At 46.5% G+C, this 12,909-nt stretch overlaps 5 protein-coding genes across 5 annotated transcripts; all 5 read right to left on the bottom strand.

Annotated features, from left to right (window-relative positions):
* Positions 1-508: 508 nt before the first annotated feature.
* On the bottom strand, positions 509-2,219 carry F5147DRAFT_836570 (uncharacterized protein; the record flags this gene model as incomplete). The annotated part of the gene is made up of 12 exons (XM_041444009.1): positions 509-712; positions 768-819; positions 877-1,114; positions 1,166-1,303; positions 1,362-1,421; positions 1,668-1,681; positions 1,741-1,769; positions 1,832-1,870; positions 1,919-1,933; positions 1,986-2,005; positions 2,056-2,088; positions 2,153-2,219. The coding sequence occupies 12 exons, from the start codon at positions 2,217-2,219 to the stop codon at positions 509-511; spliced, it is 909 nt and encodes a 302-aa protein (XP_041293557.1).
* Positions 2,220-4,703: 2,484 nt separating this feature from the next.
* F5147DRAFT_753132 (aspartic peptidase domain-containing protein) lies at positions 4,704-6,336 on the bottom strand (the record flags this gene model as incomplete). Its single annotated transcript, XM_041440235.1, has 7 exons — positions 4,704-4,908; positions 4,962-5,132; positions 5,185-5,728; positions 5,775-5,910; positions 5,965-6,002; positions 6,054-6,084; positions 6,139-6,336. 7 exons carry the CDS (start codon positions 6,334-6,336, stop codon positions 4,704-4,706), a joined length of 1,323 nt encoding a protein of 440 aa, XP_041293558.1.
* Positions 6,337-7,113: 777 nt separating this feature from the next.
* Positions 7,114-8,261, bottom strand: F5147DRAFT_745470 (ribosomal protein S5 domain 2-type protein; the record flags this gene model as incomplete). Its single annotated transcript, XM_041439753.1, has 3 exons — positions 7,114-7,332; positions 7,383-7,502; positions 7,557-8,261. The coding sequence occupies 3 exons, from the start codon at positions 8,259-8,261 to the stop codon at positions 7,114-7,116; spliced, it is 1,044 nt and encodes a 347-aa protein (XP_041293559.1).
* Positions 8,262-8,573: 312 nt separating this feature from the next.
* Positions 8,574-10,574, bottom strand: F5147DRAFT_635006 (uncharacterized protein). Its single transcript, XM_041432876.1, has 4 exons — positions 10,090-10,574; positions 9,914-10,036; positions 9,005-9,854; positions 8,574-8,953 (listed from the first exon to the last, which is right to left on the bottom strand). The coding sequence occupies exons 1-4, from the start codon at positions 10,206-10,208 to the stop codon at positions 8,834-8,836; spliced, it is 1,212 nt and encodes a 403-aa protein (XP_041293560.1). The 5' UTR covers positions 10,209-10,574; the 3' UTR covers positions 8,574-8,833.
* Positions 10,575-10,829: 255 nt separating this feature from the next.
* On the bottom strand, positions 10,830-12,761 carry F5147DRAFT_543118 (P-loop containing nucleoside triphosphate hydrolase protein; the record flags this gene model as incomplete). The annotated part of the gene is made up of 9 exons (XM_041430279.1): positions 10,830-10,861; positions 10,915-11,042; positions 11,097-11,219; positions 11,273-11,320; positions 11,371-11,413; positions 11,465-11,971; positions 12,022-12,233; positions 12,288-12,598; positions 12,654-12,761. Coding segments are annotated over 9 exons (1,512 nt in total), but the record flags the coding sequence as incomplete, so codon positions are not given.
* Positions 12,762-12,909: the final 148 nt, after the last annotated feature.

Below are 12,909 nucleotides of genomic sequence, written 5' to 3' on the forward strand. Positions count from 1 at the left end.
ACAGATGATTCCAATGTATTTCGCAGGCTCGCAGACATTCTGGTCTATCAGCTGTCTGAGCTTGGACTCACGTACTTCGGCTAGCAGATGATCACATTGATCCATTGTATTTTCGATCATCCATCATCTGCAGGTCCTAAAACGGTGTCGGTGATACTTGTGCTTAGCCGCGGCAGGATCGATGGGCTCCAACAGATCTTGCAAAAACGCAAATTCGACGCACGATTTGCATTCGCATGCGCGCCACGCTACGATGGTGCGATTAAGTGTGGTCGATGCCTCACTAATAGTTTGACAGATGTACTTGAGGCTTTCATCTTCTTACCATGCTTTTCAGCTTGCTACTTGGTGCAAGTCTGGATTACCGACTTCCAGTAGCGATACAACAAGAAATGGGTTTGTCTACATAAACCTCGTCTAGAATATGCTTTGGAGACCATAACTAAAATAAATATGACGGATCCTCGACCAAATATCTCCTCCATGCGGAACACTCGACAACCATTTCCTAGACAGTACTGCTAGTCAGTACATGCACACGCTCCTGGAAGACGATCGAATTCATGCTAGTTTCTGCGTCCGATTCGTCCACGAGTTTAGCGTGATATCGTCGAATGCTAAGGATGAGGCGTGGTCCCAGCACAAACAACTGCACGGACAATAAAATTTCAAAAGCACCGCCGAGTATCCCAACTGCTACAGAATTCGACTTCTACAGAAATGATGAGCAGTGGTTACATGTAGATGTCAGTCACATGTTGGCGCACCTCGACTTCTGGAGAAAAATAAGCAAGCTGGATGCAAGAGACACCGGCAAAGCTAGCACGTGCGGAACTTGAGCAGAAAACGATAAGCACATTCGCATTATAAGCTCACCTTGCAAAATAAAGCACGTGAGATTCCACGAGCACTCTGAAACAGTCCCCGATGGTCGATGCCGTCCATGGGCCGAGTCGTCGCAGGTCACGGAAGTGCTTCGCAGCGATCCAGACTGAGAGACACAGTGCGAGGACCTCCCAAACAGTGTTGAGCATCCAGATCATTGACATCAGAAGCTGGGTACCCCCCTCGAATCCGCCAGAGCACATATTAATACCAGAGACTACGAGTTCCTCTGGTATTTGTCCAATGAGTTGTGTTCTTCAAATCAACAAGTAAAGCTTACTCGATACGAAATCATACTTGATTCCTATGATCGCGACAACTCCGCAGGCGATGTTTACGGTCAGGAAGATAATAACAAGGAAGATAAGCATCCTCCTAGATCTCTGATACATGACATGCAACCGAGAAATCATGATGACTTAGATCATATTTCAGTCGAGTCAATATCACTGAGGTATCGCCGCTGGGTAACTCACCGCCCAACATGGCAGTTACGACCATATTTGTCCCATTTACTGCATAGTATATGATATTGCCTGTAACACCCGATTAGTGGTCACTCTCGTACTAGGATCAAACGCTCCGACTCACACCTATTGAGCCATTATGTGGAGCCAAGTCCAATGGTCAAATCTCACTCACCCCTACAAATGAATCCATTCATTGGATAGGAACGAAATGATTGCGGAATACTCACTGCATCTGTCAACGAGATCAACGTAGTGGCTCCTGTGTGCCGCCGGTCAGAAGAATCGAACACGGTGCATATGAGACAGTAGTACCCAGAACATTGACACTGATAATGAGAGATGGACTATCAGTACAGCAACTACTTTTTGGCCTTGATTAACATACACAGAATATGGTATTCCAACATAGCGTATCTAGAACATTTTGGAGTCAGCACAACCGCCAACCATGCTATGGTATAAAATGAGGAACGAACGACTAGGTACAGCATGGTCATGTAAGACCAGCGTTGGGTCTGTCACACATTCATTGTTTTTGTTCTGATATGGAACTTGTAACTCACCCAAATGAGGTCAATCTATGACAACATTGTTAGCAAGTTGGGTGCCCCGGCGATAGCACCAACCTACCTCTTGTGGGAGTGTCAATACTAGAAATATGATGAGAATATCAGCAATTTCAGGACACTGTGCTGCTCACCCCAATCGTATACCACCACGAAGGCTGCGGCAACTACGACACCACCGTGACAAGTGGATGTTAGATCGAGACATCACCGTCAAACGATATGACGAACCAATCGAATAGCAAATATTTGAATTGATGAAGGGCCGCCAACTGGGATCATTTGAGACTAGCGTCATATTGGAGGATGGGTGTGTATGACGTGTGGTTGTAGATCGAAAAACACCAGTTATTTTCTCTAAGCCATCTACATCTGAAATATCAGTATTTATACTACAGTACGCTAGTAAAAGATAGCTGGTGGGTCTACGGTTCGTAAGTGGAATTTGATTTACACTCTGCCTGAATTGAAAATTTTCTCACGCGGCGTTCATTTGCAAATTTCTCCGACTCATATACCAGTTCACCTACTCTACAACTACCTCCTCGACACGGGTACATATTGACGGTCAACGTTCCATCTTTCAAATTTCAATATCCAGAACGTTCACTATAACCACCCGGTCTTACGTAATTCTCCTTTGCAAGTTTGCACCGACCACATGCAAGTATCTTACGCTCCGTTAGTTGGCATAGCCCCAACTCAATTTCCGATCTGATACTCCATTATAAGACCCGAATAGAGACCTTTAGAGCGTCTGTCTTGTCGACAGCAACGCCGCCCGCGCCTTCATCATTTTGTAAAAATTTACTTACATCCGCACAATCCAACCTGGGCCCACTCTCTGCCGTCATTAATCCCTGCGTAAACCGAGTTTACTTGTGACGGTGGTGTCGTCTTCTATGACAGCTCTCCCTGCCCCACTTTGCGTTCATCATTCACACATGCCTCGAGACTGAATGTCATATAGACCATCAACACAAGGTAACCATCTTCCGTGAATGATTGCACACATTTTTTGTCCTCAGATAACTGGTGCATTAGCGATACTTTGTCGGGTGTGCTTTACTTTTCGCTCAGCACAGATAGTCTGCGCGCTGATCTGACTCGCTGCCACTTCTTGTTTTGCTTTGCTCGGGTAGTGACATGATGGAGCCGACGTGATCCGATCAAAGTATGTATATCAAAATATCGTAGTCAGCGCCTTACTGATACTTTTCCAGGAGCGTTTGATACCTGACTCGAAGCCCGCTTTCCATCTCTCAGCACTTTTCATCTCCTTGCCATGCACATTCATTCTTGACACAGGCATTCTACTCACCTCGTAAGTCTGTTCTAAGTTGTCATGCTCGATATCGTCGAATCATGCTTGAATAGACATCGATCAGCGATATTGTGCCAGTAGCGCCCAAAAAGGAGTGGAACTGGATATCCGATGATCTGGTGTGACGCCCAATCACATGAGCCACCAACTGTTGTCCCGCTGCCTGCTGGCCACCTACCACGACCGCAGACCTTATTTCGAGCTCGAACGATGAATATCAAGGTATTTGTCCAGACTCGGATGATGAAGATGCGAATTGGCTTGATGATGGTGATATCACGGACCACGTGGATTTAGTTGGCGCAAGAAGAAATGAGTTTGATGCGGGTCAACATATTGTCATATCATCCACGTACCTCCTCGATATTCTGTCAGACCACCCCATACAACCCATGGCTACTCGCGGAGGTGATAGGTCCGTCGATAGCAAAGGTGGCGGCTGATCAAGATACAACTTCATCCTCAATGAGGAATGGTCATAGGTGGTGTAAATTACAGTCAATTTACCTGCAAATTAGCGCAAACAAGCATAAAAAAGCCATAGGTCAATTAGGTGTAATTTACACCTGGCCTTCGTAGAGGGTCATGCTAATTTGCCGGCCAATTAGCGCGGGAACCCTAATTCCCCGAACCCTAGACTCGGAGTCGGCGTTGAACTTGACAGCTCATGCTCTCAAGTTCAACGGCGACATCGGAGAGCTATGGTAGACCTGGACGTTAGATGAAAGGAACCTTGTCACGGTCGCCCCCATTCCTCGATAGCCTCATGGCAAACTGCCACCACCTGGAAGCCTCAGGCTGTCGCTGTCATGGCAATCTCCCGGGTCACTTGAGAAATGTCTACCGCAGGTCATATCTTGTTGAACCAATTCTTCGTTCTATTCTACAAAGCCCCGGTCAATTACTAGTCATAACAGTATTTAGAGCAGCAAAACACATTCATCCTCTAATGACCACCAACCATTTAGTCCCACTGTGGGCTCGACTCGTCCCTTTTCTTTGTTGTGCATCTTCCCCGCACAGGGCCAATAGTGCAGTATGCAGACAATTGATTAGTCTTTGCGTCTAATGACTCTTCTTCTTTGTAAAGCAATGTGCTTGTTGATGTACGTCGCACCTCCCTCTCCCTGCCTCCCGTGAAAATCCTGAGCGGACGCAATCATATGCAGAGTAACGCCTTCGTGGATATGGTCGAGGATGCAGGCGGTGAATCGGTATGACCCAGACTGAAGATATGATTCAAAAGATGCCGCTCGTCTCGGTGAGCTCATGTGCGCCAACATGTAGGATGGGGTGCAGTCCGACGCAAGTATAAGTTTGGATTTCTTTTGTTGTTGACTGGGCGTTTTGTGCACACAACTTAATCGCGTGTAAGATATGTTTGCTACCATTATATTGCAGCTCTACATAATATTTTTACTTTAACAAGATCCTCCTCGTCGTGTGTACGTACGCCAACTAAGAATTGACACGTCCACCATCCGATGAAGTTCCGTCGGAATGAATTTTAGACAAATCATACAACGGTGGAAGGTTCTTCAAGTTCTGAGTGCGTTGTTGTTGGAAATCCTGGTAAACCTGATCCTTGTTTGACCTCGAGAGGAATTGAATCGAGGCACCCTTGTCGTCATCGTTATTAGATGTGGGATTACCAAAGTTGAAGCTACATTCGTCGTCAGTGCCAGGGTGAATATATGCCAATAGAAAAAAACTTACACAGAGTAGACGTTGCGCATGAATATATCGCCAAGCAAAAAATCCATATCCGAGCCTGTACTCGACAGTTGCGGACGGAATGCGGAAGTGCAAACAGTGTATTGAGTGTTGCCGTCAGTAAAAGTTGCCAGCCTCGTCAATTCGAGAGGGTTAATGGGCAAATAATCGTGGCTGAGGGTCTGGTCAGTAGATATTCAAAATTAGAAGTACTGAAATCACGAACCCGAATGAGAAAGACAAATTTGCCTGGCTTAAACACGGCACGATCCAGAAATTTTGCCCATTGCTTTGTATATGAACCGATCCGTTGATAGCACCGTATATCGCATCCACAGCGTTGGAGGGAATGTATGCCAAACTGGTTCCACTGTCGATGAGAGAAATAGCGGTCCCTTTCTTCGCTCCCTTGACTACCGACTTGAGTGTCACGTCGTGGCCATTGACCTGCATGCCCGATAGTGCGATAGTCCAGCGCGATGACGTCGAAGGCGCAAGGGGGTATTTAGGTGTCCCGGAGACATCCTTAAATTGTGGGTCGTATTCTCCAATCGTGATAGCGCCTCCAGACGTATTTTCATTATCAGTCGTGCGCTCGAGCGCTAAAGCCATAAAATTCGGTGTTGTCGGATTTTGTTCAAGAAGGTTTGCCATTATAGGGAGGGCGGCTTTTTTCTTGATTTTTTTCTCGATCATGGATAGTGATATAAAGCCAAGACCGAGAATTCCATCGGCCCCTTGCTGGTATGTTTTGTCAACATTTAAAAACGCTAAAAATCTTAAGGAAAGGTCGAAAGAAGCTTTGATAAGGATCACCTTGGTTTTGCACTTGATAAGTCCCAAGTTGAACAGTGGTGTAAGCGATGTTTCCCGAGGCGGAACCAATTCCATATGTGAGGTTGAGATTGTCGGATGTCTCGCTGTTGATCTTGATTTGTTGACCAGTGACCCACTTGCGTCGATACAATTAGTTTCTAACATGAACTGTAAACAGAGAACTGCTCACCAGATCGCTGGACCCGGTATCGAGCACTAGGTTAAAATCTGGGTCGGAAAGGTCAGTGGATGTAGCCCCTAATAAGATGCACTACTTGCCATGTCCTCCTACGTTGACCTGCCCGAGGTACTAGATGAAGATTAAACACACGTTTGCGACCGAGTTCGCAATGCGTATACTCACCTCCAAGTCCGATTCACTAGTGACTGAAACGAGTGACCCAAAAGTTGTGTTCGTAGCGTCGTTTGTCGGTTTGTAATGAGCATTGAAATAAAATCCAATCGAATGGTCGTCCTTAATGATGGCGAGGGCATTGCTTTCCAGAAGCTTGCCACAGATGACGAGAGCGAAGGCGAAAGTGGCGAACGGCGTTGAAGACATAGTTGCTGTGTTGAAAGAATGAATGTTGAAAAGTGGATGGATGACAGACATTTATTTATCGGATTATAAACATTTTACTAAATTGATTTCAGTTCAGATGAACTGACCTTCAATGACGGCGTATGACGTCGTGATATTTGAGAACTTCTGAGACATTGCGAATGTAACCGCGGAATCATCAAGAATGAGCGAGATAGTGGCACTTTGAGAGTTTTCTTTCTGGGCGATCGCAAGAAAGCATCCAACTACTCAATCCATGACAGCCTGCGGGATATAGCACGTCCAAAAGGTCGATACAAGTGATAGAGAAGGTGTTTAGCGAGAATTACAATTCGGACTGGAGCATCACAGATGGGCGAGACCGGTCCGATCGATGCATACCAAAGTCCTGATAGTTTGTGCAACATTCTATACAATCAAAATATGAGTCTACGCAATAATATTAAGGAGCAAGCATTGGACAATTCACGCATAATCCGCCCTGCAGACTGATGCCATCTGCCCTTTATATCCACGCCGACGAAAGCGAACGAAGGGGTTTGAATATTCCACTTCATCGATTAAATCCCCTGTGATGAAAGCAAGCGCCTTCACAGCAAGATCATTCACACATACAAGATTATTTCTTCCTAAGTGTCTGATCAGCACTCCTCTACGTCTATTCAATACAGCCAAAAATCATTGGAGGAAACAACATTCTTTGCGTCGCAGTGAGAACTGGTGTCCAATCGGTAGAAGGGCAGATCACATACCATTGAAGGTGAGCTGAGACACATTTTAAGAGTCTACAGTACTCCCTCCCGCCACTTCCAGTATCTTCCAATCTACTTCGATCTGCTCCTGCTGGAATATTTCCTGTATTTTCCCAGCGATGCTGTCGAAATTATGTGTTGCAAGCGCAAGGATGGTCGGCCCTGCACCAGAGAGGCAAATGCCAAGCAGGCCAGGATGTGAAGCAGGGGTAATCAAAGAAGTGACTGCTGGCAGACCAGGTATCTGAAATGGTGGTCAAGAAGTGCAACCTACACAGAATGAAAACTACTTACAAGAGTTTTCCGATACGGCTGATGCACGCGATCTTTCATAGCCTCAAAAATTAATTCCGGGTCTGGTGGTGTCTGACCGAGAGCTGTGGTGAGGACAGCTAATCGTTGCATATTAAAAACCTGTGAGGGTTTTATTCAAGACATTATACTTTATATGTATACGAGAGCACGCACCAGATCCTTCCTTGAGTAACTCTCTGGTAGAACAGCTCGCGCTTTTGCAGTACTGAGTTCAAATCGGGGTATGATGGCAACAGCTTTGATGCTACTGTTCCATTTAAATCGGACGTAGTGACCGATACCCAACGGCGGAACAGGTGGGGAAAGACCCCAGTTTTCTCCAGCATCAGGGGGGTATTCCGGAAGGACTTCAGAAAGGGGTACTTGTGCTGCCTCAGTAGCTTGTGGGTCTAGCTCTCTAAGGTATGATCCTACAAATCCTCCAACAAGCGCAGCTGTCACATTATCGGGGTGGCGCTCGACCATGAGTGCGTAGTCTAACATTCGCTCTCGGGAGAGGTTGAGTTTCCCGAGACTGTCTCCGAGAAGAACGCCTGCAATGACCGCTGCGCCGGACGAGCCGAGTCCACGTCCAAAAGGTATTTGGTTGTGACAGTGAATACTAATGGCGGGAGGGAATGCCCTATGGCCATTGCAACGTAGCACGTAGAGTGCTACGCGGGTCATGAGGTTGCGGTACGGGTCCAGCGGGACTTCATCAGCTCCTTCACCCGAATATGTGATCACTGGTAAGGTAGAGGTCTCTCCGGTGGTGACAGTGAGAGTAAGATAGAGTGAAAGTGACAAGCCAACGACATCGAAGCCAGGACCAATATTGGCCGAGGTTGCTGGAACTCGTATTGTAAACGAGTTGGTCATGTCCAACAATCAGACTGACCAGTCTGTCTATGGCCTGGTAAATTTGGATAGTGCGCGCTTTGGAGCAGTGACGCGATCTTTAGCCAATGAGAAAACTGACAATTTTAACGTGAATACTAAAATTATTGTTTGAAATTTGACGCGACGCGTCGCGTCAATCTGCACTACGACTCGCTTCAGTGTTCCGTCATTCAAGCGAACATCATTAGTCCTTCGCTCGCTCTCCGATAGGAGAACCAATTATATTCCGGCCGCATCAGAGGATCACCCTGTTTGGATCTAAGGCTTTTGCCAAACAAGCGCCTACTTTAGGGAAAATCCGATATCCAAACTTAAGTACAAACGTGGGGACAGCAAAATCTTTATTAAATCGCACAACTCTGGATGGGAAACTGTATCTCATAATGCATCATTGCACAATTTCTCAATGGAACCATCCTGATCAAAGGTTATATATTACGAGAGTTACGCATTATGAGATAGTCTACTGTATGCGCCATCACAACACGGGAATTGTTATGTGCAGTCTGTGGTGGGTGTAGCGCTCATGGTTGCGAGCGCACTTGTGAGGATCAAGTGCCAGAATCCGTAGGTACGGAAGAGACACTCGAGGTAGTTGAGGGAAGCGGCGAGTCACCAATGGAGGTGGTTGTCGTGGTTGTGCCGTTCTGGCCAGGGGCAACGACAGTAAACTGATAGAGTTGTCAGTGACAAGATAAATATTGCTGCAACTCGCAACTCACGTAGATTTGATCATCTAATGATCCATGCTGCGCCACAGCGACAAGAACTGGTTGGTGGTTCATTGCGGTGACAATGGTAGACATCTTATACGTCCCCTCAGGCAAACCATTAGTGATGCTGGCATGAAGTTGACCACTTGCATCTGCCTTGCTGTTCAAACCAACAAAGAATGCGAACTTGCTGGGGTCGGTTGGGGTAGTCTGCGTAAGGGACTGAAGCGCCTCGATAACGATGTGGGCGTGACCCTGGATTTGCCCAGATGTAGGATCAATTTGCTGGGGAGCAGAAAAGTAATTGGTATCCGGATTCACAAAGAACCCAGTCTCGATTCCTCTAATCGCCAGTGTCACCTGGAAAGTGGTGTTCGCTGGAAGAACAGCCAAGTTGTTAGGACTGACGAACTTGGCACTGGGCATATTCGAGGTGGAAGGGATGGCACCCATGGGAGCGGGGTTGCAGGAACCACCTTGAATCTGTTGGCCGTTCGTTATAGGGAGATTAGACAACGTGGCACAGTAGTTGATAAAGTTGTTGGTGGATGTCAAAGAAGGAACTTCGCCAGCCTCGGAGGTGTTTGTGTTCTGACCGTTCTGAGCAAAATTAGGAGCGACAAGGCTTGACAGTAGAGTCAGGGAGGTCTGAGCATTTGAGTTGGAATTTGACCCAGAGCCTGTTGTGGAAGTGGCTACAAGAGCTGAGCTGGATGTAGCAGTCGCATTGGAGGGGCTGCCTGTCGTACTTGTTCCGTTGGCAGTGGCACCGGTGGCAGCAATACGAGAGTTCAGGTCTGCTTGAGTGGTGCAAGTGATGCTAGTTCCAGCAGAGTTGACAAGAGGAAGTGCAGCACATCTAATTGGAAGGTCGACTAAGTATTGACATTGGAACATAGTCAGACAAAACAAACTTACGTTAAACCTGATCCACATGAAGTGAGGACGTATTGCCCGTTGACGCACTGAGCAAACTCCCCATTGACACAAGCATTGCCAGATGTACAAGGTGAGGATGCAGTCAGTGACTGGAATTGGTTGCTGAAATCCAGAGTTAGATTGTTAAGGGACTGCATGGAGCCGACGCGACGTACTTCAAATTGATCGCGTCGATACCATTCTGCAGCACAAAGCTTCCCCCACGACGCTTGAGGCTCGGAAGAGCAGTGGCGAAGGAAGAGAGCACGAGAGTTACAAAAACGGAAAGCTTCATAGCGTAGATACACTGGTATATTGTCGACTTCAGCGGCGAAGAAGTGTTTCAAAGGTTTGTCTAAGACCAGCTTGTGGAAGACGGCAGTCAATGCCGGGTCGTAAGTTAGAAGCAAAGAAGATGAAGCGAAAGAAGGCAGCAGACACAGTCTACTTCGTCACTGACGAGGGTATGATGAACAGGGCGAGTACGAAATGCATGCCGTGGCATGGTCTTTATACTTGACGCAAAGTATTAGTATCAGGAACAATGGAACAAGATATAATGGGATCATGCCTCTCCACCACAATAAAGAAGCACCTCGTTCATTGCCAACGCGAGCATGTGTTGTGTTTTGCTACTCGTTGTTGTTCGACGTACTTGGTTGTTGTCCACAAGAAGAGTTCTTATTGTCACCACCACTAATGACTACCAAACTTGGACGAACATCTTTCCACACGTCACGATCGATTTAATCGGTTTTGCAAACTCCCGGCTGGTTAATCTTCCTAAGTATTGCCAGCCAGCGCATAGGATGATGAAAGCTAATACAGATCACGAAACAAGATGTACTATGATTCTGTTCGTAATATCTGAATCAGCTCTGAGAATGACCCTCATTTGGCAGAACAAGGATATCAATTACTCCTCAAGGAAGAAGTAGTTACCCGCGACTGCCAAAAACGATATTAAAGACTTTGAATGACTCAAAAGACCAAATACATACCCTTCTGCTCTTTGTCCTTTACACTGTTAAGCTTGTTGACTCTTGGCCTGAAGTTCGTGGGATCACGTCTGAATGTGACCTCAAGCGATGCCAAGAAGTGGTTCATTCCAGTGAGGAGGGACTGCGGTCTGCAAAGCGAATTAACTAATGCGTGTGAGCATAGTGTAACCCAAATTTCTTACGGCGTAGAAGTTGCTCGAAGAGAGGGCTCCCCCTCAAAGACAACGACGCGGTCAGCCAGATAGGTTGCCATGATGAAGTCGTGTTCGATGACAAAAGCAGTCTTCTTCGCATGAAGGATAAAGCTGATGAAAGTATCGATCAAATCGAAATGTAGACAACTAGATCGGTTGCTTACCGCTTGATGACCTTACTTGCGATGATACGTTGCTCGGAGTCGAGGAAACTTCAATTCTGTATTAGCATACTCATTTACGGAGAACGAGGTTGGCGTACCTGCTTGGTTCGTCAAGCAAATACACGGATACATTGGGTTTGCCTTAAGTCCAGATGTCAGCCAACACGAAACGAAATCAAAAAAAGTACTCACCGAGTGCAAGAACAATAGCTACACGTTGCAGCTCACCTCCAGAGAGCGTCTTCACATCCTGATCCATAATATTATCCAACGTCATTGGTTTGACCACGTCCGTTTGGAATTGCGGGTGCATGAAGGCCGCTTTAATTTGCTTCAGCAGAAGCATGCGGACAGTTCCTGGGAACTTTGGTGATATCGTCTGCGGCTTCAAGGACACTGCTAACTCCATTTTGTCTGCCTCGTCGTCCGGCGTCGTCACGCCAGCAAGCAGACGGACAAAGGTTGTCTTGCCTGTCCCGTTTTCGCCAAGCATGACAATAATTTCCGAATCAGTGAAGCTACCGGACTCAACAGTGAGCTTGAAGTTGCCCATTGTCTTCGTCATAGAGGGATAAGAGTAATGACGGGTCTTGTCAATGATGAGCTCCTCAGCAGTCTCCATCATCTTGAAGCTCAGAGACTCCTCGCGGAAACGCAAATTCTCGGTGGGAATGAAACCATCCAGGAAGATGTTGATACCTTGTGAAAGAGTGAGCCATTTCACAGCGAGTTGTTGGGTAAGCTTTCACCTTCACGGACAGAATAAGGCATCGTCACAACACCATACATCGATGGCTTTCCGTAAAGACAACAGATAAAATCTGAAAGATAATCCAGTACTGACAGATCGTGCTCGACAGCGATGACATAGCAGTCCGGGGTGAGTAGGGACCGGATGACCTCAGCAGCCTTCAACCGTTGTTTTATATCGAGATAACTCGAAGGCTCGTCGAACATATATCTACACAAGACCGAGTTTAAAGCGTGGTTTATGACTAAATTAGAACATACGCACACATCGGCATTCTGGATACATGACATGGCGATCGCGAATCTCTGCAGTTCTCCACCAGAGAGTGCCGAAACTTCACGATCAAGAACGTTATTCAACTCTAGGTCATCGCACATTTTTTGCTTGTTGTCAAGCTCGAGTTTCGAGTCCAACATTTGTGAGACGGTCAGGTTGCCTTTAATCGCCCGAGGAATGTGGTCAACATATTGTGGTTTGATGAGTGCTTTCAAATTGTCCTCTAGGACCTTAGTGAAATAGTTTTGCAGTTCGGACCCACGGAAGTAACGCAATATTTCTTGCCAGTCAGGAGGATCCTGCCAGGTAAAAATCAATGCTGCCCTTGAACAGTCCCACTGGCATATCACTCACATCATAGCGGCCAAGATTCGGCTTCTGTTTTCCAGCAAGAATCTTTAGTGCTGTGCTTTTACCAATTCCATTAGTGCCAACGAGTCCGAGAACCTGACCAGGTCTTGGGGTGGGTAGTCGATGGAGCTTGAAGGCGTTGGCGGTATAACGATGCGTCACTTGAGATTCCAAGTTAGTAGGTAAGTTGATGATGGCGATAGCTTCGAATGGGCATCTAAGAGTTTCCTCAATCATTTAGTCGATCTTCGTAAAATGA

This window comes from Suillus discolor, assembly GCF_016758755.1.
Source record: "Suillus discolor strain FC423 chromosome Unknown F5147scaffold_23, whole genome shotgun sequence".
NCBI classification, from domain to species: Eukaryota; Fungi; Basidiomycota; class Agaricomycetes; order Boletales; family Suillaceae; genus Suillus; species Suillus discolor.

Bases quoted from the DNA above. Each gene is read 5' to 3' on its own strand.
- F5147DRAFT_635006 (XM_041432876.1), bottom strand. From the start codon at position 10,208: ATGAAGCTTTCCGTTTTTGTAACTCTCGTGCTCTCTTCCTTCGCCACT. The intron at 9,855-9,913 runs GTAAGTTTGTTT...CCTTCCAATTAG, and splicing joins TCATGTGGATCAGGTTTAAC to ATGTGCTGCACTTCCTCTTG. The intron at 8,954-9,004 runs GTGAGTTGCGAG...CAACTCTATCAG, and splicing joins CATTAGATGATCAAATCTAC to TTTACTGTCGTTGCCCCTGG.